The sequence below is a fragment of the Polypterus senegalus genome, chromosome 16 (genome assembly GCF_016835505.1).
Source record: "Polypterus senegalus isolate Bchr_013 chromosome 16, ASM1683550v1, whole genome shotgun sequence".
Lineage (NCBI taxonomy): Eukaryota > Metazoa > Chordata > Cladistia > Polypteriformes > Polypteridae > Polypterus > Polypterus senegalus.
The window spans coordinates 21,286,973-21,309,930 of record NC_053169.1 but is presented as its reverse complement, the minus strand read 5'-3'; the positions used below and the strand labels follow the sequence as shown (position 1 = coordinate 21,309,930).

At 37.8% G+C, this 22,958-nt stretch overlaps 1 protein-coding gene across 6 annotated transcripts in view; it reads right to left on the bottom strand.

Annotated features, from left to right (window-relative positions):
- The window catches only part of LOC120516555 (spectrin beta chain, non-erythrocytic 1), a 256,791-nt gene that overhangs the window by 46,343 nt on the left and 187,490 nt on the right, over positions 1-22,958 (bottom strand). For 3 of the 6 annotated variants that reach the window (XM_039738310.1, XM_039738308.1, XM_039738309.1), the window contains exons 24-26: positions 22,011-22,130; positions 11,998-13,785; positions 907-1,044 (exon numbers count right to left, since the gene is read on the bottom strand). In XM_039738310.1, coding sequence (XP_039594244.1) covers positions 907-1,044; positions 11,998-13,785; positions 22,011-22,130 — 2,046 coding nt within the window. The remainder of the gene's footprint in view (positions 1-906; positions 1,045-11,997; positions 13,786-22,010; positions 22,131-22,958) is intronic. The other 3 variants (XM_039738311.1, XM_039738312.1, XM_039738313.1) reach the window with 3 other exon arrangements.

The window sequence follows — 22,958 nt, the reverse complement described above, 5'->3', positions numbered from 1 at the left end:
CTTCTTTGGAACAGCAATGATAGATAGACAGATCAGACAAACGCACTTCGATTGTGAAATTGTGAGAAAGAAAATCCTCTTTCAATTCCACATCTAGCCCATACCCTCCCCAAACAATTTTTTTTAATCCCTTCTTTAGTCGATATAAATTGGAGGGCTAACTAGATCACAGCTGGAGTTTTGCAGTAGCTCGCGCGTTTGATCGTGCGTGCGAGATGAGCAGTGTGTTAGAAGAGAAGAGATCGCAGACTGACCGCCCTGTACATCAATCAAGTGGCAAATGCCATAGGGAGGATATATGATAGACTAACGTTGAAAACATTTTTTTTTTAATGCAACGCGATCTACCTGCACTACCTTTGCGATCTACCGGTCGATCGCGACATCTTGGGCACCCCTGCTCTGGACTAAGAGAGTGAGAGACACTCATCCCCAAACTGATTTTTCAGTCTCAAATAAATCTGAGATGGAATGACTCCTTCATTTGTCAAAGATGTAATAATAATCGGCTGCACAACGCTACTTTGTACCTCCTGCTCCGACATGTCGATTACAACTGACAGGAAGGGGGGAAAGACCAGCTAGCACTAATAATGACAACTTCAAACATGCATGTGTTTTTCCAATGAGTCAGGTCTACCTCGCACTCTTTATCAGAACAGAGCATGAAAATTCCTGTTTATAATTGAACGCTCCTCGTATATTTTAGAGTATAATGTCTCAAAACTCAAGTATGTTAAGTTACATCCAGGGTTTTCTTAACCTTGTCTGGCTTCAAATATAATAAACATATAAGCAATTTTGCTATAGGTCTTTGTTTTTAGATAGAATGTACACTTCAGAGAGCCACTATATAAGTTAAAGGTTGTTTTGTGAAATTCATGAAAATCAACAAAATTATCATACCATAATGTCGGATAGACCACGGCTTTCAAGGGCTTCCATTTGTTCCATGTTTTCGTAGTCTTTGGTATCAGATGCCAGCGGCTCTTTGCCATTATTTTCCAGTCCCATGTGGACTGATAGAAGACTCAGTGAGTGGTCCTGCAGAAGGTGCATAGTATCTCATACGTTAAAGGCAAAATATAAAGGCAGAAATAACTGTTTCACAAGTGCTTACTGACTGTCTTTGGTGTTTTGATACCCCATGAAGACACAAAGGTTTACATAAACTTATGAAACTTCTGTCCATTGAAAAGAAAAAAAAAATGGAGTCTTGATAATGAAAAATCAAACGGTCACTCAGTATTTTTCAGATACCTTTGCACTCGATATATAAAACTCTTATAAAACAAAACTTTTAAAATGCAAGAAACTCTCCATACAATATGAGCAAATCACAGTATAGCAAGCCCTAAAAAGTCCATGTGAATTGTCATAGGTTTTAGAAAACGCCACTGTAAAGTTATTGTACTTTGCTTTACGCTTTTCTGCACTCTGTGTGTGTGTGTGTGTGTGTGTGGCTGAAATCTTCATTTACATCCATTTCTTTTAACATTGTTACCCATGAGAAAAAACACATGAAAACTTAATTTTAACACTCTGGCTATTTAAAACTTAAACTTGAAGAGGAAAGAATATGACATGACCTGAGCCTGTTCCCACAGGACTCGGCATAAGGCAGGAACCATCCAGAGTTCCAGTCCATCCACATTCATATTCACAATAGGCCAATTAAGAATGACCAGTAAAATTAAAGCACATGTTTGGAAGCACTGGCTCTGTGCTTCTGCTTAAAAAGTGAATTTAAAATCACAGAAACATTAAAAGTAAAAGACTGACAAAATAAATAAGCAAAAAACAATTACAACTCAACACATTCTTTTAGCTGTAAACAAACACAATACATTGGTGTTGCAGTACTTAGCACTATGACTTCCCAATTGCTGGGACATGGGTTCAGATCCTGCCATGATTATTGTGTCTTCTTGAAAATGTTTTTGGGTACTCCATGTTGTCTCAGTCACAAGTGCTCAAAGAGGCACACTGATTATGCAACCACAAAACTACACTAGATGCTCACGGTATACTGTATGCTCATTAATGTATATACTGTAGGTAAAGCTATCCAAACTGCATCCATTATACTCAGAAACATAAAAGAACATTATATTTTGCTTGGATAAACATCTCAGTTGTTGGTAACATTGAAAAATGTAACCACCAGGGGCCTCATGTATAACGCCGTGCGTAGAACTCGCACTATAACATGGCGTAAGCACAAAAGCCGAAATGTGTTTACGCACAGAAAAATCCAGATGCAGGAATCTGTGCGTACTCCAACTTCCACGTTCTTCCATTACATAAATCCCGATCAGCGTGAAAACTAACGCTCGTGCACGCGCATTATGTAACGCCCCAAATCCTCCCAGAATTACGCCTATTTGAATATGCAAATCAATATAAATCGCCCTTAAGCGCAGCCTTCTGTGAAAAGACAATGGGAAAAGTACGGGGGAAATATAAGAATTTCAGCGAATACCAAGTGGAGGCAAAGGAAAAACATACTATTTGTTCAAATAAACCGTGGTATAATCAACAAAAGGAAGTTGATCGAGTGACATTGCGTGTTGGAGAAACTTGAAAGCTCACATTCACAAAATCGCACAGTGCCGGAAATAAAAAAGAAGTCACATATCAAAGTTGCCGTGAAAAGAAGAGTTGTAAGCCCACTGTCTGAGTGTCATATGAAAGTTTATTAGGGTACAGAGAAAAAAGACACACGGTGGGGAAAAAGCACGAAATGTCAACTTCAATCTCGACATTTCCACTTTAATCACGTAGTTTATTTTGTCATTTAGTAGAACATTATAAACTTCATCTTAAAATCGTTTAATCAACCAGTTTCTCAAATCACATCGTAATTAAAGTAGCACGTTAAATGCTTTGTTTTGTATTTGATCTTCTACTCGTATGTGATCTATGTGTGTGAATCACTACTTGCTTCTTAAACTGGCTCTCTTCCTCCAACTGGACAGAGTCCATTACATTTGTGATATTACAGTTCTCTGAATAACTAAAATACTGAGATGTATACGTGATGTCATTTTCATGATGATAGGAGCTAAAGCACGTTATTAAACATGTGTTTCATGAGCCTTGTGCTCATGACAAGCATTTATCTTTTGTTGAAATTTGTCGCTGCGTTTTTAGCTGTGTTGTTATTTTATCTTTCTGTTTTATATTCAATATATATTGGCATGGCCGCCCCAAGAGTCCTTGCTTTTCTTTCCCCAAGTAACCGATCGCCATACAATCAGCTCTGTAATAGACGTTAAGCCATCTGTAAGCTTAGCGCCGATTCTTCAAAACGTTTAAAGAACATTGAAATATCTTCGTAGTACATGTTTAATTATTCTATCCTTCACGACACTCCCAGTGAAGAATATAGATTATTTAAATGAAGTTAAAGTTTTATGTGTATAATTTAACAAACATATTTTGCTGCATTTCACCTTAAAAATGATATCGTCATCATATGTAAATACGCGCTTTATAAAGTGTTGTGAGATATTATAACTGTAGTGCAAGTTTACAGTGGGGTGATTGTACTTATAAGTTCTACAAGGAGCAATTGATTCAGTGCATTTAAAGTTCTTGGGATTAAACTGTTTCTGAACCGCGAGGTCTGTACAGGAAAGGCTTTAAAACGTTTTGCAGTGGCTGAGACAGCGTGTCCTTAAAGCTGTATACCGATAATTCTCTTTCCGATCAGCTGCTGCTGTGATTCACACTCAGATACAGTGATATCAATACTCCGAGTCGTGCAGTGAGAGTAATAAGGAAAAAGATGATCCGCTGTGGCAACTCTTAACGGGAGGAGCTGAAAGAAGAAGAAGAAGAAGAAGAAGAAGAAGAAGAAGTGAGAGTAACAACGCTAAAGCAGTTATGGTATTTGGAATACTATGGCTGTTCCCTGGACCATTATATTGTTACGAGTTAATTACAATCAGATGCATTACACTAATAAACAATATGCGGTTAGTTTCTGTGTATTTATAAAGCCGCGTCATGAAAATAATGAGTAATCACACAAGAACAGTACCATTGCTTTGACGCTGGGTGCCGCCAGTTTGCAAAACCGAGCGGAGAACTTGCGTACGACAAGGCATGAGGTACAGTGGAAAAGTGCGTGGCTTTACGCCAAGTGTAGGTTTTATACATCGCGATTTGAACGTGGAAAAGTTCTTACGCAACATTTCTGTGCGTACACACCATTTATACATGAGGCCCCAGGTGAATGATCTCAAGTTCATGGTGACTAAACCTGTCAGGCCACACTGAATTTTCATATCTGATAAAGTTGTTCCCAATGGACTGAAAGAAATGAATGATTGGTCATGTTACTTATACAATAGTAACATGAGTCACACGTTTTGGGAATGTCACTTAGACTTTATGAGCCTAAAATTTTGTGTTAAATCTGTAAATGCTATGTTGAGGATAACATCTGATAGAACATTACTGCTTAATTGACAATCTATTGCTAACACATCATCTTATCTAAACTTAAAAGAAGTGGTGAGGCGGCCTTCTGCTGCTATGCACCTAAAATCTGGAATAGCCTGCCAATAGGAATTCGCCAGGCTAATAGTGGAGCACTTTAAAACACTGCTGAAAACACATTACTTTAACATGGCTTTCTCCTAACATCACTTTAACTTAATCCTGATACTCTGTATGTTCAACTCATCATAACTATTCATGGTGGCTCTAAAATCTGTACTGACCCCAACTCTCTCTTCTGTTTCTTTTTCCTGCGCCACCACCACCTACTCAAAGCATCATGATGCTCCAACATTGATGGACTGTTAGCCAGAAGTCTACGTGACCATCATCATCAAGTCCTTCCGTGAGAACCCTAAATACAAAGAGGACTATTTCATTTATGTTAGGTAGACTGGACCCTTCATGGCCTGGAACCCCTGCAGATTTTATTTTTTTTTCTCCAGCCGTCTGGAGTTTTTTTTCTGTTTTTTCTGTCCACACTGGCCATCGGACCTTACTCCTTTTCTATGTTAACTAATGTTGTCTTATTTTAATTTCTTATTTTGTCTTTTATTTTTCTTTTCTTCATTATGTAAAGCACTTTAAGCTACTGTTTGTATGAAAATGTGCTATGTAAATAAATGTTGTTGTTGTTGTTCTTGTTATCCAATTCATCTGAAAGAATACAAACCCACCTACCATCATCACACAGAAGGGAAATGAAGTCCTGTTTCACTTAAAATTCAAAAAACAAAACTACATTCACTTTACAAGTAACTGTGCAAAACGTCTTTAGATTTTGGAGGACATTAACTAATGTTATCCTTAATTGCTTTATTCTGCCATTGAACTTCTGGTATCCTTTATGACGCCTCAGCATCTTTTTGTGATGACTTTATATTAAATTTCTGATTTCTTACTTTTTAGGTGGTAGGAAATAAGATGCTGTACTTCATTTGATATAGTATTGGAAAGTATATCTGACTGACTTGTGACTCATTCATTTTAGAGTGTACTCACACTTGGCATGTTTCTTCCATACTGTGCCCAAGTGTGATCGTCACCTCTCCTTGAAGCCAACCCAACCCGCTGGCCTGCACTCACACTGCGCTTTAATATTCTGGGCCCGAACACCCTTTCGTCATCACCATTTACTTTGTGTAAAGTCAAAATAAGATCCGAACACGGAGTGACAGCATTCATGTCAAAATGATTTTCCTTATTTTGTGTTTTTTTTTTTGAAGTTGTGCAGGGCAGGATAATGATCTGCCCCCTTACAGACTTACTGAGTGTGCAGGACAGCATTTTGCTGTTAATCGTGCTGCACATATGAGAAGATTTTTACAGAGAAAAATGACGTTAAGGGAGGAATTTGAAGCTTTTCTTGCCAACTACAATTCACTTCCATCTGTAAGGTGAGAATAAAAACCTGTTTTTAACTTAAATGGTATGGTAAATGAGGTAGGTTTTTTAACTAACTTGTCGTATCATGGAGGTCATGTCTGTATTCTGGGCTCAGGCACGTTTAGTGATCACACTGTTCCCGATTCCTATTGAAGCGTGCCTGGGCTCACCTTTTCCAAGCAGGCCTGGGCATAGTATGGTTGGTTCGGCACGGAGCGATCACATTAGTCAAATAAACTACACTCTGGGGGATTACATGCAGACAAACATGCTCAGGCAGGAACAAATTGCTAGTGTGAGTACACCCTTAATGTACTTTATGGAACAAATAAATAAAATTGCATCATTGGGGTTTCAGATTTTGATTTGGTCAACAGGGTGCTGGTTTGGTTTGTGTTTTGGTTGATTTGCTTTCTGCAATGTAGTTTGCACATTCCAATCAAAAACATATAGCAAGTGTTAGTCAGATTGGTGAGGGTGAGTGGTTGATGAGTTTGCCTTTAATTCCAGCCATATTTCTAACCTTGAGCCCAATTTTCCCAAGATAGGCTTCAGCTCTGTAATATACTGTACTAGCAGACCACGGGCGCTTCGCTGCAGTTGCTGTAGTTGGAATAATTATGTATCTACATGCGACTTATAGAGCTTCTTTATATACAACATTTTTGGTTTGTCCTCCTGGAGCCAAAATATATACATTTTCTCTATGACTAATTCGTGAACATGCTACATAAAAATAGAAACGGGAAAACGGCAACACCGCCAGGAACAACAGTAAATGAGATAAAGTAAAAGTCTACCAAACACTAAATGAGATAAAGTAAAAAAGGGCAACAGCGCCGGGAACAACAGTAAAAAACAACAGTAAATGAGATAAAGTAAAAGTCTACTGAACACTAAACTATAAAAACGAAGTAGAAAGTAACAGTAAACCGCAACACCACCGGGAACACCGGCACACCGCGTCTACTAAACACTAAGTAGAAACACTAAAGGAAAAAATACTATTCAGTAAGTACTGTATCTAGTAAACAGTAAATCAGTAAAGGAGAGAGGACTAAACACTAAGGAAAAAGAACGGCAAGAGCGCGTCAACTGCGGAGCTCAGTGGAGTGAAATGAAGCGAATGAAATGACGTGACTGGGCGGGGAGATGATCACGTGACTCCCCACCCGCCCTAACTCTCAATCCCTCCACAAACACACAAACACAGCCTCTCGAATCCCAACCCTCCTTTATATGTATAGATAAGAAGAAATGGTTTCAGAAAATGGACGAAAGAAGTAACATTGCCCTTATCCCCATCCATGACAATTGTCCAAATAATGAAATGTGGATTGTGCAAGTGCTGTAAATACACATGGAATGGAAAACCGCAAATGCTGCTCTTGCTCTTCCCTCTCTCTAATAATGCATGCATTTATTATAAATACAACTTCAGGGCAATATTTTTTCATTGTTTTTTAAACTATTAATATATTGAGTTATTATTAAAACATGTATAATAATCAAATGTACAACCTGAAATTGATCTATTAGCTCATTATGAAGCTTCATGCTTATTGTTTTTCCTTTCACACCAACAAATTTATCATTAAATAATGTCAGAATTATATCAAAGAATTTCCTTAAAGAAACATTTAAAATTAATTCAAATTACTCTGCTGGGACTGTGATCTAAAAAAACACCCAGAAAAATATTATGAAGCGTGGTACAGCATGGCTGGGGCTGACAAATGGATTCTTACAGAAAAATCTGAAAGCAAACTACTCTGTGACCATTCAGGTGACCTAATGAATCAGCCAATTAGCAACTTTCCACCAAACCATACAGTTTGACAGTTTAAGAACCATTGACTTAACTTTTGTTGCCCCATACACTGGTTTCCCTGCAAAAAAGATTTCCCGACTGCACATACACTACTCTGTACTAAAAATGAAGTCACCACAGTGACCACTGTGTTCGCAGTTTTCTTTTTTAACCTCCTTGGTATTAATCCCAAGAGTTACTGGGTCCAGAATTCTATGTCAATATGGTTATTCCAGAGTCAGAGTCAGGGTGGCAAACAGAATGTTAAACTTGAATAATTCTTGGGAAAGTATTCTCTATCTTCCAGTGGATGAAATAATAACATCCAGCAAAAAATAATGAATACTTCTGTGCATTGTGCCACTTTAACGTAACTCATCAATATTCATGAGTTCGGTACAGCCTTCCGCCAAAGTAGACAATAGTGTGTAAATGAACAGTTGTAAAGCCAGTTTTACAACAAACTAAAACTGAAACATTAGCTGAACCAAGTGATTGTGATGCCAATGTGAATCGGTAATCAGGCGTTTACATGGACAGAGAAACTGAAGCATACGACACTGTACAACTGAGCTGCCATGATATGAATTTGGTCACCTGAAGGTTCACCGTGATGCAAGTAGGTGCATGGCAAAAAGGCAAAATGATTGCGATCAAGAAGAAGAACAAGAAGGATGTTAGACCCTAAGCACTGTTCACAATGCAGCAAAAGTTAATGTTCATATAAGAGGAAATGTGTAAGTCACAAAGCCTTGTGCTGTGGTAGCCTACACAAGGGGCATGTTGATCGTGCGGTTCACTGACTGTCATTCTATCTCTTCATTCTCAACAGAAAAAATATTATAAGAAACGTGTGCAAAGAAACATGCTGCTACTGTACTGATGGTGACATCGGGATGTGCATTGGTGACTATTTCAAAACATATCACACAAAGAATATGTACCATATCTGCATCAGTACAGCCATGAGCACTAGGCATACCTTTCGTACTGTATTTATGTTGACTTTTTGGTGTTTACATGTTGCTGTTATACATCATAACATTTTTTATTGTTGAAAAAAATTAAATGCAAATGACTAAATTTTCTGAAGATAAAAATATGGCTCAGGAGGCTACATGATAAATAACTAAAATCCTTCCATTTGAAATAACAGCATACAAAAGAGGTTCAGAAAAATTAACTAAAAACACTATATTATCCCAAACTGCACTAATATTAATATTTTAAAGGGTTTACTTTAGAATTCAAGTTACAGCATGACTAAATCAGAACTTTCTCTTTTAATTCACATGCATAATGTAACAATCTGTTTTCTGAACCCACATTATCCACTATAATGTCATATGCTACAGCCATACAGACAAAAATGAACCTCGGATGAGACACCTGGGCACAGTCAAGCAAACATCTATACTGTACTCACTTCAGAACCGTTAATGAATTTAACAGACATGGGAGAAAAAACATTCAGATTTGCGAGAATCTTCAAACTTTATATACAATTAACTCCAACTTCAGTCAAACACACAGTCTTTGAGCTGTTGAGTCAGGAGTGCTTGATTCTCACCTAAATAATCTCATGGCTGAAAAACAATATGTCACTACAACACAATAAGAAAACAATTCGCAAGACAGAGCATCACGTTTCAGACTGTGTCTCAGCAACGGGTTTTCGAAAAAGCTTTATACAAATACTGCTGCTAGGCTTTATAATGACAAAATATTTTATTGATTCTTGGTCAGAAATATTTTGTGTATTCCTGTGTTACTGACAATGTATATTTATGCTTGTGAGTAATTATCAAAAAATAATATATACAGTATGTAAACCCACATATAGAGTTATTAACTAAGAAAATGAGCAAGCGGTTTAAACTTTTTCCAAAAAAAAACTTGAAATTTCATAAGGAAGGAAATGGAAGCAGAATAGAGGAGACTAAAGTGTGAACACAGGGGCAAGAAGATAATCAAAAGAAAAAGCCATAAGATGTACAAAAAGCAGTTGACGAAAGAACAATGTTAAACAGCATTATAGAAGAAATGAAAAGGACTTGTATACGGTCATAAAGTAATGCACAAGGAGAGCTCATGAAAGTGAATGTCCTACAATAATCGTCAACAACAACAACATAGGGCGATAATTCCCATCAATTCCTGTCCTGCCATACTTTATATTTTATCTGAATGCATGGCTGATGTCGTGCTGAGTGTAATGTGCTAATTACAGCTTTATTGTATTATATTTTATATAAATTAATCTGCAATTTATTTAGTATAAACTAAACTTCAGGGCCATGAGGGGTCAGAGCATTAACCACAAGGCAGGGACAAGCATTGGATGGGAAGCTAGCTCATCACAGGGGCTAATTTGAAATTTTCATCTTGTAAATACAAGGGACGCTCAAAAAGTGTCCGTACTTGTATATTTTCGTTGGAAATGGTGAAGGCGGGAGGAGTAGTAATTAGGTATTAAAAACTTGGTACGACGCTGGGAAAATTGCATCACAAACGAAGGAGACTATGTAAAAAAGTGATGTTGTTTGTTTTTGAAATTCTTAATAAATAGAGTTAAAAACGTTTTGAATGTCCCTCATATATATGAAGTGGAACTGGGCAGCACTATGGCTATAAACAGGTTCTATTCTTTATTTATTAATTTGTGGTATTTTTATGTTTTTCATGAGTTTTGTTGAGTAACTCATTATTCTTCCATGCAACAAACATGTGTATGACGCGGTACCATGCTCATCTTTGGTAGCCTCTCTAAATTGGCCAGATATGAATGTGTGTAAGCATTGGCGTCCATTTACCATAAGCATTGGAGTGAGGGGGGCTACAACATACATAAAACATAGGCTACAGCATAAATAATAATATTAATAATGCAATTAAGTTTCAACACCTGAGTTTAGAGACTGGTCATTGTTATTAAAAGACTGAGCAGCAGACAACCATAGTGATGCTTTTATTTAAACAAAGCATTAGAAACTCAAGTCTTAGGAGCTTGGTGTTCAATATGCAACAGAGCAGAGATCTTGAATGCTTGTTAAATAGCATTATTGACTATTTTAGATGGCTTTTTTTAGTTTATATTATCCAGAATAAAAATAGGATTAATATAAATTATTCCCTTCCTTGAAACTTGTATTTGTAGTCCTTGATTTTTCATAAAAAGATGAAAATAAGCCTCCAACTGGAGTAGCACAGATATAAAATAATAAAATGAAACAGTAAATATAGTAGTATGACTGTAATATTAGGCTCTGAATCAATAGCTAAATATTAATTTAATCAAAAGTCAAAATATAAATAGTTCTCAAATGGGCTTATAACTTATCAAGTATTGTTTTCCTTTGTTTGCTATCATTGATGAGCTGTTTGATGACACTCATACTTATCTGTATATTTTGTTATTTTCATTTGATGTGTCACACAAGTAAAGATTTTCATAGACCGTGTTCAGGTATTGTCCACAATTGTCCCCACTTCTCAGACTAACCAGTGTGGCCATTACAAACTTCCAGCAAACAACGAGCTCTGTACTAGTAAGACTTTAATTTACTGTATGCAGTCATTGCATAGTGCTACTACAGTGCCATTCAAGTCACATTCTATAACAATTTCACATCTTTTGGAGTGTATGTCAGCACAAGACAAGAGGCAGCAGGTCTGCCTGTGATTGTCTGTTGCTGAATGAGCACAAGACTGGCACTGTGCAGGGATTTTACTCTGAACATTTATACACGTTTTTAGATGTAAAAACAACTGACATCATAATAATTTGTTCCAGTGTTTCGCCGGATTCTCTGACTTTCTCTTTTGTCCCAAAGACATATACATTTTAGGTAAGTTTGGACTTCTAAACTGGCCATATATGAATATGTGTGTGTTTGTTCCTGTGTGGGTGTCTTATTATGAATGACAATTGTATCCAGAATTGATTCCTGCCTTATGCTCTGGCCTCCTTTCCTCTATAATGAAGGAAATGGTTTCAGAAAATACAATCGCGGAAGCACTGCAAAACACTTTTAAGAAATCCAGTAATTTCTGTAAAAATTTTAAGCACAATGTTCTTTGTTTTAAAAATATTATGTATCAGCATGCTTCCCTAGAAATAATTGCCACATTTTGTTAATGGCAATTGAAACTCTGTGGATTTTTTACTACACAGAAGCATATTTGATGAAAGTAACTCAAAGGAGATTACTAATATTTTGCTATATAACTGTAGTAATTTTCTTTTTTTTTTCCTCACAATACCAAAAATTTGTAAAATTTATATCACAAAGTACCTTAAATTTGTTAATGCTTTCTTCTTCCTCCTCCTCCTCCTCTCTATACTTGTAAATATATTTTTGCTTATCATCTATATTTGGCAGTTTCACTGAATCAGATGCAGTTTCATTAATCAGTGCAATTTGCTGGTTAGTCTGTTCATTATGAGAAAAAGCTGCCCAGGACTTCCTCTGACTTTTGGCTATACACTTCTCATCATCAGTTGATCCTTTAGTATAGCCCAGTAAGGTCTGTATAGGTGTAGGCAGTCTAAACTCAGCAACAAGCAGATTAGGGGCTGAGGTGGTGACAAGCTTTCGGTAGGTGATATCAGGAACTGGTTGTGACAAAGAGGAGTTAGCCTCATCCTGCTTATAGGTTTGATACATGATGTCAGAGCAAATACTCTGCCGATAATCTTCACTTTTGTTCCAGATGTCTTCAAGCTCAGCTTCTTCCTCTTCAAACTGCTGATGATCTGGATGAAAGGGCTCTTTGGAATCGCTATCAAGGCCATGACTGGAACTTGACTTAACGTCCTTTCCCTCACATTTACTTGAGGATCTTTCTGCCTTTGTCTGCATTCTGTAAGGTATTGATTCATACTTTTGTGCCGTGGTTGCCTTATTCATTTGGTCTTTCGTGGCATGACCAGGGGTCCTGTCAAAATCTAGGTTTTCTTTCACACTTAATTCATGAACTACTTGAATGACTTCACTTGTAGGAACTGAAGGCATTCTGAGTACATTTGATTGACAGTGTCCTTCTTCTACAGTGGTGTAAGCACAATTAGCTCTCTCGTATTGTTCAGAACTCACAGCGGCAGCCAGCCTGTCCCATTCACGGCTCGCCTCTTCACATAAAACATTTATTCCGGGTAGACTGCTTGGTTCTGAAAGATAAATATCATCACCGGAATCCTGTGTAGCAGCTGTGGCAAGTATGGACTCTTTGGACATGTGACAAGATGAAGATATATGGCAAATGGTAGACTTATTTGGCAATATGCTGCTTGAATTTTTATTCAGAGTGGTCTGGCAAGGGAAATTGTCATGATTTTTAGTAAACATTTTACTTAGAGGAACCCGTCTAGAATGCTCTCCAGCTGTGATATTAGGGCAGCCTCGGACCTCTCTTACAGTCATGTCCAGGTGACCTTTTCTGGTTTGTAATTTCTGAAAGTCCAGCTCTGTTGTACTGTCAAGACCATCTTTCACTTTTGCTTCTTGAGGTTCAATTTTGATGAGACCAGGGATGCCACTTATCAGACTCAAGTCTTTGGGGAGCTCAACACTCAAAACAGAGCCCAAAGAAAGATGTTTACAGTTCTTATTAACTGGGGGCACCGCGGCCGCTTTAACCCAAGACTTACTTTCTTTTGGAAGCATGATGTCTACACATTCTGAATCAATGTCTTTAGCAAGCGGGTTTTTGACATAGTCTGAAGGCTCTGAGATGACAGGATTCTGAAATGATTTCTTTTTCCTTTTTTCTCTTAGAGGCCAAGTGTAAGTGTTATATTGAACTTTCTCTCCAGAAAACATCCCACTGTCAACGGCCATTATTTTTTGAATGGTGTGCCTGCGGGCATCTGGGTTTTTCGTTTTACCTCGTCTTTTCAGGCTGCTGAAGACAGAACCACAGCTGATTTTTGACATGGGAAGGAATGACACACTACTGATCTTGGATAGAGGGGAGGTGGAGGCTCTGAGATGTTCTTTACTGACAGTACAGGGCAAAGTGACATTCTCAACCAAAGGCGGCATTGCTTTGTTGTTGTTCTCTACATGCAAATAGGTACTTACCTAAAAAAAAGAACGGAAAAAATTAGAAGCTGTAGTAAAACAAATGATGTCACCCAGTTATAAAATAAACTGGCATGCATACAATTTTGGGATCATACTTATTAACTTCAAAGACATTTCAATAGGACACTGCAGATAAGTCAAAGCAATCAAATAAAGAAATCAAGACGGGAGAGATAGATTTAAAATAGATAATTCCATACAGTAAAAAAGTATAATACAGCCTAATTCTGGTAAACTATCAAAAAATCAGGGGAAACATAAAAAAACAGGGAAAAGATTCAGAAATGTCTATAAAACTAAGGACATAATAATCAGACAGTGCGTAATATCTCATTATTTCTCTTGGGGCTGAAGATAATTAATTGGCTAATAAGAGGCAGTTTTCAACTCTCCAGGGAACTCTGAAAAACAACTGCTTGATCCTGTGAAGTCCAATTCTTGTTATACCACACAAAATGTGTTGGGCCAGGTATTTTATTAAGCCCATATGCCACTGCAATGAGTTAACGCACAGCTGTAATTGTTTAGACGTCAAACTTTATGACTAATCTGAAGTTACCACAGTTCTGTCAAGTGTTGCTAAGACCAAAGTTTCATTAAAGGCACTAATTCAGCACCATGCCAGCCAACACCAAATGGAAGAGTAAACAATTTTCACGAAAAACGGTGATTTATCCTTTTCCACTAACCCCAAGAAAGACTATTATTCGAGTATTATCGGACAATTAATTTTTTCATTTATTGAAACCAATTTTTAGAATAAAGAATTGTTGGAAATCAGCCTATTCTGGCAGTACTGGGCAAGAACTAACACCTACATGGGATGGGCTGCTGGTCCATCATTGAGCACACTCAAGCACATCACAAAAATTATGGAGTTGCTAACCAACTTAAGTGCACAACGTTTGGATAAGGGAGATAACCTACACTCATATGATTATAGAGTGAACATGCAAATTGCAGACAAAGGCACTGAGGTGAGGCAGCAGTGGCAACCAGGAACACATTGAAAATTTGACTGTAAGCTGTGAATAAAACAGAAAATACGAGAACGATGGCGCTTAAAATGAGCAAACTGTGTATCTTAGTGATAGGAGAGTAAAACTAGTGAAGAAACACATACAGTACATATACATTGAGAGCATTTTTAAAAGGTAAACATTTAATCTATGCAGTGTTAGTATACTGTATGTTGCCCAAAGAAGATAGGAGAGATTTAAACAGTTAACACGTGGTATATTTGAATATGAAACAAATGCAATTATCTTTTTAAATAATTGGGTTGAAAATGTCAGTTATATACCAAATCTCAATAGGTCTGAAGGTAACCATCATGTTTTGTGCGAAACGTTGAGGCAATGCTGGATATCTTCCATGCTCACTCTAAAGAGCTGCACAGCTTCAAGAGTGTAAAGGGGTTTAAGGCCACTATCTATTATTAGAGAAAATATGAGTATTTAGTATAGTGGTGGGCTTTATTTGGTTTGACAAATAAACTGAGTATGGCCAAGAGTTTGAGCAAACAGAATTAAACTCACAAAAGGTTCAGGAACATATCTTGAATACCACTGCACAATAAATGACAACAGTCATTTCCTCTTTAGTTTCGCTTGAGAAAGGTTAGCATAAAATACTACTTTTGCACAGTAATAAAAAAAATCATAATTTTAAAATCTTGTACATAGTAATATAAATTGGATGGTTCACTGACAAAAACGCGATAGACTTATGAACGCCGGCAAAACCGTGACGGACAAATGATCGCCGACAAACTCACTAACTGATTTTCGACAAATGCGTGCTGTCAAAATTGCGAGAGAGGCCAAGAGAGTGGGATGCATACGTGCGCATTATGTACACATTATGTGCTAGGTTATAACTGTTATCATTGCTGATGGCATGCCGCGAACAAATAACTCAGTCGAGGGTTAGCATAACGCGTCGTATACAAAGCGGAATTACCAGCAGTCAGGCAGCCAGCAAGTCTAAATACGCTCAACTATCAAGACGTCTTGCTGCAATTCTTCCTACGTATGCAGGGCGTGATCTTAAGGACTATCTGCGTGCCGTGTCTCATAATATTGCCTTCTAAAATAAACATTATTATATATGCTTTAAACTAGTAATTCATATTTAATGAAACTTTTGAGATTTTGTCGGCGTGATTTTGTCTGTGTGATTTTGTTGCGCGATTTTGACGCCACGTTTTAATGGCCGCTATTTAGTCGCCGCTCATATGTCTATCGCGCACATGTTGGGTGGATAGTCTGCTATCAAGAACTTAGACACAAAAAAGACCCAAAAATAACATTCACAAACACATTTAATCCAATTCAACTTTGCAGAGGGCCAGAGCCTAGCCTGGTAGCAATGAATATGGTGTCAGCCCATCGAAGGGCCACTCATGTAAAGACATACACAGGGACAAAGTGCAATCATGATTTAACTTAAATGTACACACCAACACAGGTCAATTTAGAATCAGCAGTTACCCTAATGGGAGAAAAACCTCAGGACACAGACAAAAGCCCACACAAACATGGAGAGAACATGCATAGTCCACACAGGTAGCGACTGGATGCAGTTTCAAATTCTGGGTGCTGAATCTCTGAGGCAGCAGCAATAACCTCCGTTCCAAAATGGACCCCTAAACACAACAACATACCTTGCAATCAGTTTACAATAAATTCAGAATTTGTCAGCAGGAAAAATACATTTAAAACATTGTATGTGCCTTTTTGGGAAGTGGGAAGCGAGAAGTGGGTGTCTTAATGTCGTAGGTATAAGGGGCCTGGATGACAATACAATTCCTCAGTCCATATGTTTATTGGGTGGAATTTATATGTTCATGTACGGTTCCTGTAACAGTTTAAATTCATGCTGTGTCTTGGACTGGCATCTCTAAATAACTCATGATTTGATAATTTGCCAAAAAACTGTGTTCATTAATAAATCTGGGTATGGATATTAACATTGTTTCTTTAACCTCACTATAGAAGAGTATGTCAAAATTTACTAGGGTTTAACAGGAAAACTGAGATGTGAAACCATACTGTCATCTTAAATTAATGATGAATGACATCAGATAAATCCGTGTAAGTGAAGACATTGAGATTCACAATGAGAATATTTTCACACTGCACCTGTTTCGCTCACATGTGACATTGGTCTTATCTTTTTAGAGACCTGTGCAAAACAAAAAAAGAATCTAATGGAATCACAACTTTTCACATTGGATTTAGAACATTTTCTCGCGTGTATAATATGCAACTTTAATGTGATCTGTGTTTGAATAGCTGAATTTGAATTGTCTGGAAATGTACACTCCCAAATTTATTTCATGTCAAAAAACTTATTTCTCTTTGAAAATCAACGTGGATTACAGTACTGACTCACCATGCCAATGGAAAGACGGTAAGGTTGTGGACTTGGCAAGCATTCGGGGGAACTAGTTGATGTAGTAGTAGAATGACAAAGATGTGTGACATAACAGAAGCTATGATTCACTGTGAGGATGGACTGACTTGCTGCCTCACCTAAAGAGTGCTCATGAGGACATGATCATGGAAGGTAATTATTGTTATTCTGGCAATTCAAACTCCTTTTATATAGTGCACTTTGCTGACAATGCAAGTTCAAGTTGTGTATCAATGTTATTATTTCCATTAAGTATTGTGCCTTGCAGCTGTTTGCAAAAGAACATGCGAGACTCATTCAGCAGCTCAGCTTTTTGTCATTTCAAAAATGTTCCAGAAGTGATTCAACATGGGCCTTTTCAAGCAACGGACTGTATTTTAACAACTGAAGTAAACAGAGTTGTTTGTTTTCATTTCTATTAGACTTGGCAGCATCATCAAGTGGTTTGCTTTTCCTTTCTTTCCTTTTATAAACTGGAGCAAAGTCAGTGAAGCCTGCTTGAAATTGTTTCATGTGCCCGTGTAAGAAACCGCATGATGAAACACAAGGGTGTAAATCATTTCCCATTCAAACTGTTGCCTCTCAGCTGCTTGGCCGGCGATTCAATATGTATACTTGCAAGCCTGTCTGTCTTACAAGGGCTGTCATGCACACTTTTACTATATAATAAGAGCCCGTTTTACTGCTGAAACAATTTCACCCCAATAAGCAGATTTTACAGGCAAGGTTTTAAAGACATCAAGTCTTACAGCATGCACTTTTGACAGAAACAACTCATATACATTCCATGCTTGAAAAAAAGCTCCTTCACAAAACGTGCAAATTAAGAAACAAACTAGCGAAATCTATACTGATAAATCTCTTAATTAAAGTCATGGACAGGCTACTTGGGAAGTGAATTTAATAGAAATACAGGTAATAACATACTTTTAAAAGAAAGCCTATAGATTATACAGAAGTTCTCTTTCATCACAGGCATCTTCTTAATTTTGGTAATGAATATTGTAAATGTAAGAAAATGTCTCCAATACAACAGGTCCACACTGCTGTACTTCAAGTGTCCACAAACTACTTGAAGATATAATAGGATGACTGGTGGGATAGGAGAGAGGGTTGAGGAAGGGGCTGCAGACCAAGGTGCAATCTGGGAGGAAACATAATATATTCCTTCTAGACATTATGGAGCAGATGGTCCAAAGTGGATGTATGAAGGACCATGTTGTCCCTCAAAGGCAGGCAGCAAAGTGTACCTTTGGTATTATAGGTTTGGGGTTATTATTATTATTACTGTATATATGCAACTGGCACCTTAACTAAGGAAAATTACAATAAAATTGTTTACATACTGTGACAATGCCGGTATACCAGTGCTCAACTCGACACAGACAGACACAGGAGGCACATTGATAAACCAAATAAATGTTTCATTTTCTTCGCCTGTGGGCAATGTCTTCCCCGTTTCTCACAGGCACAACACAGTCCCAAAGCACCAGCACCACAATACACAATTCCTTAACTTTCTCTTTCTTTTTCTTTTTCCTCTACTCCTCTCTGGAAAGCTTTGTCTCCTTCCTCCTGACTCTGGCTCCCGGAGTGGTGGTTGCTGGCTTCTTTTATAGCCCACCTAGAAGTGCTCCAGGTGTTTGATGACCTATTTCCAGTTGCACCTCCGGGTGTGGTGGAAGAACCGCCCACATGGACTCAAGAACCACTGCAGTGCCCCCTGGTGGCACTCTCGGATCCCAGCAGGGTTATAGAGCCCTGCGGGAATCAGAGGCACCACTGCCACCCAGGGAGGCTGCCATCTAGTGTCCTGGGGGAGGTACTGTTCAGTCCCTGCTTGTTCCCCAGGACCATATAAAGAAGAGGCGCCCAGGCCAGGCAAGGGCACCGGGCATCCGCCACAATACATTTCTTTGTCTCAAAACTGCAGTATAGGAAGGTAGAAGGACTTGCTCTGAGTCGCACAGTGAGTAAGATTCAGAAACTGAACTGGGAACTTTGAGGATTAAAGTTCAGAGCTTTAGTTATAATATGACGTTACCTGCCTGGTGTAGGGATACCAGACGTCACTACATTATTGTCCCTTGTTGAAATAGTGAATGGGCACTGTCAGCTCCACAGAGACAAGTAATGGTCTCAGGCTGGCATGTATGGGTTGGGAGAATTGGTATTGGCAAGTCCTCGACCGTCAGGAGGAAGAGAGTTTAAAATTTTGTGGAAGAAATAATGGAGGAGGTGAAAAAGTGGGGTTTGTGCTGTGACGGTAACAAGCATTAGTCACCCCCTTCTAATGACAGTCAGTCAGTCAGGCAATAGGTAAATCCTTTACATATATTTGGTACCTTGTGTTCGTCTTGTGTTTATTTCTACTGAATTATATCAATTTGTTAATAAAATATCTATTTTCCACAGGTAGTACTTGTTCTGTACCTGCTAGTGCAACTATATTATGATTATATTATATTCTGAATTTTAATGCTACAATAATCCTGGATTGGAGTAAGCAGAGTCAATGTATTTTTAAGTTTAATTTTAAGGTGTTGCAAGTTATAAGATCCATCTGAGACCTACAGTAGTTGTGAGATCTCAAAACCAAAATTTGTAATTCTAGACAAAAAAAGAGGCCCACAGTCCCAGATGGTAAAGTGGCCTTGGAAATTCTGGGTCAGGCAATGGAGAGCTGTAATACAACAGGAATTGGTCAGAATGAGTGGCAGTCAAACTGTAGTGTGCAGCTGAACCCAAGATGACAGACACACAGTGGGGCTTTAGTTTAAATTTACGTAATGAAGTTATGTTCTCCTAGGATGAGAGGATGAGTGGTATCTGGTGACTATATAGTAACAAATAGAAGTTACCCTACAAAGGGATATCAAAGTATGAAACTAGGTGGGTAATGGACAAATTCCCTTGACCGGCAGAAGAATGGACAGTGGAGTACAGTGGGATGAGGTGAGAAAGAGATGTTGTTTGTTCTGTGGGCAGCATTACAGACAGGTTTTAAGGATAATGCAGTGGCTCTACTGGTTAATTCATTTATCTGTCACAATCGAGAATCTCTAAAGGAAGTTTGTGAAGAGTTACAGACACTGACAAATCTTTCAATTAAATGACGAGTTGTTTACTTGAAGACATCAATGAAAATTAAAGAAAAGTACATTTAATGGTGAAACAATAAAACGTCTCTTCACAAAAAGGGTTCTGGAAATCTGGAACAAACTAACTGATGATGATGATGACTGCTTTTCTTAAATTTTATATTGACATGCAGCATGAAATCTGACATTCTGTATGTCTTTTCTAGGGTTTTGTACTTCACAGATTCTGAATTTGAGGTCACGTTTTGTGCCTAAGGTGTTTCTGGATTAATAATAACTTAGCCGTGTTTTACTGTGATGTCCTTTTATTTTTCTCTGAGTGCTGCTATTTTACACCATTTGAATCTACTATCTTCATGGTTAATGTTGTCCAGAATTCCCTGGAGTCCTCAATATACCTGACGTCATCAGAGCAACGGTACAAAGGGTCAATGTGAACCATTCTGAGGTATCCAAGTTGTCAGATTAAAAAACTTCATATTATGACCTTTCTGAGTCCTTTATTCTGATTTCCTGGTTCGTGAATTTTTACTCTTTTTCCCAGACCTCGAAATTTTGCTTACATTTTAGTTCAGTACAAGATTGTTCTGACTTGGTTTTGTCCTCAGCCAGTTTGTTGACTTTGTGGATCTTCTGTTCATTTTCATCCCTCGCACTGTCTGCTGCAAGTCATTATCCTAACAAATTGTGTAGTTGAAGAAATAAATCTTGACAAATTTACAAAAATATCTAGATAATATTTTGGGACAACTCAGCTATTACCTCACTAAATGAACCTGATAGACAAAATGATCTCCTTGTGTTGCTTTTTGATCTGAGTCCTCTGCTTATGGTTGAACTGTGTTCTGTCTTTCTGGATATATTTTATCTGAGAAATTATTCAAATGGACAGTATAACTAAGAAGAATTAATATTATTTTTTCAATGAAACTTAAGTTTATACATTATTTCTCACTGTGGCATCTTCACCTAAAGTAATTCCTAATTTCTGCATTGTTATGTCATTAAGTACATTGTAACATATTTAATTTCTGTATACTTTATGCGTCTTGGGCTTGGTATGTTAGCAGTGTTGTCTTACAGTAGCGTCCTCAGTTTTAATTCCAGAATGGCCAGTGCTTGTGTGATAATTGCACATTCTCCCAATGTCTCGGGCCTGCTAGGAATATAAGAAAGTGGGTATGTTCAAGTATAGCTTGCTTTGTGTCCCAGATACTCTTGCTTCCTGCTTTGTTAGTGATGCTGCTGGTGCAGGCTTCAGTTTAGGCAGCCTCATAATGAAATAAGCTTTCTACGAAAAAGATGAATAAATAGTTATTCAAGTGCTAGTTTACATTTAGCTTCAAGAACCACCTTTGGGACAAAGCCAAAGTAAGCAGACAAGACCCTCTAATTCCACATACACAGCAACTGAATCAGCATGTGAACCCAGGGCTGTAAGTGCTGTACAACTGTGTTAATAGCTAATAAAAAATTAAACTAACAGACTACTTAAAACACCAAAAACAATGTTTTATTTATCTTTTCTCAATTTTTGTGCTTCACTTACCATGTGCTGTAGGTCCTGCAGCAAATAAGAGATTCATGGTTCACATGAGAATTTTTGAAACGGTGGTGTGCATTAGTAAAGACAGTTGTAAAGTCTTAAACACACATGCAATAACACCCAAAGAGGCACAACATGCATTTCTGCACACCATTTACCTCTTCAGCATTCTGCCGAGAAATCTTTGTCTTTCTCTTTAAACTACCAAAAGTATTTTCCAAAAGGCCCTGGCAGCGCTTCCAAAAGTTTTTACAGCCAGAGGATTTAGAGTCACAGGGCTGAGGAAGAGGGAGAAAAGAAGAGAGTAATGGGTGCTGGGGATAAGTTGAGGAAGATTTAATTTAGGGAAAAAGAAAACCGAGCAAAGTATCTCTGCAGATGATTCACATGACACCAGATGATAACAAAACAGGTCAAGTTCACAGACCAGGATAAAGTCAGACTGTGCACTTCCTGTAGGCACAAACAACCTTAGGATACAACATCTTATTCATGTTGAAGATCAAGTTGACAATACTTTATACATGTTCAGATTATCAGTAAACATCTACCCAGAATGAATTCAAATGAAAACAACTCCTCTGATCTTCTTCCAAATCAAATCAAAATCTTTCCCTAAAAGTTTATAGATTACTAATCACACTCAGCAACACAAGTTACGGCACACAACTGGAATTTCAATTTTAAAAGAAGAGCTCTCTGAACTAGAAAAGGTTGTTTATCATTAACAGTGCATTATTTATGTGTGCCACAAACCAAAATGTTTAATACAAAATGAAACCTTATTTGCATAACTTGGTAGGGTGTTCTGAAGCAGAACTGCAAGGACAAAACAACTTCTTACCTTTTAGAGAAGATTAAATACCATGACATATGCCAAGAGCAAGAAATGGTGATGTGCCCCAAGCAGAGCAGGGAAATCACATGGTTGGGTGCAATTTACAGAAGTATATCACCCCCATGTCGTGCACATCTCTCAGGTACAGAACTGGTGTTTTCTTGGCCACAATGTATCCTGTCATATACAGTGAATTTCAAAAGTATTCAGAACCCTTGTTTTTCTGCAGAATTTAATTTGGCCATCAGTCTAAACTCAAAAATCCAGG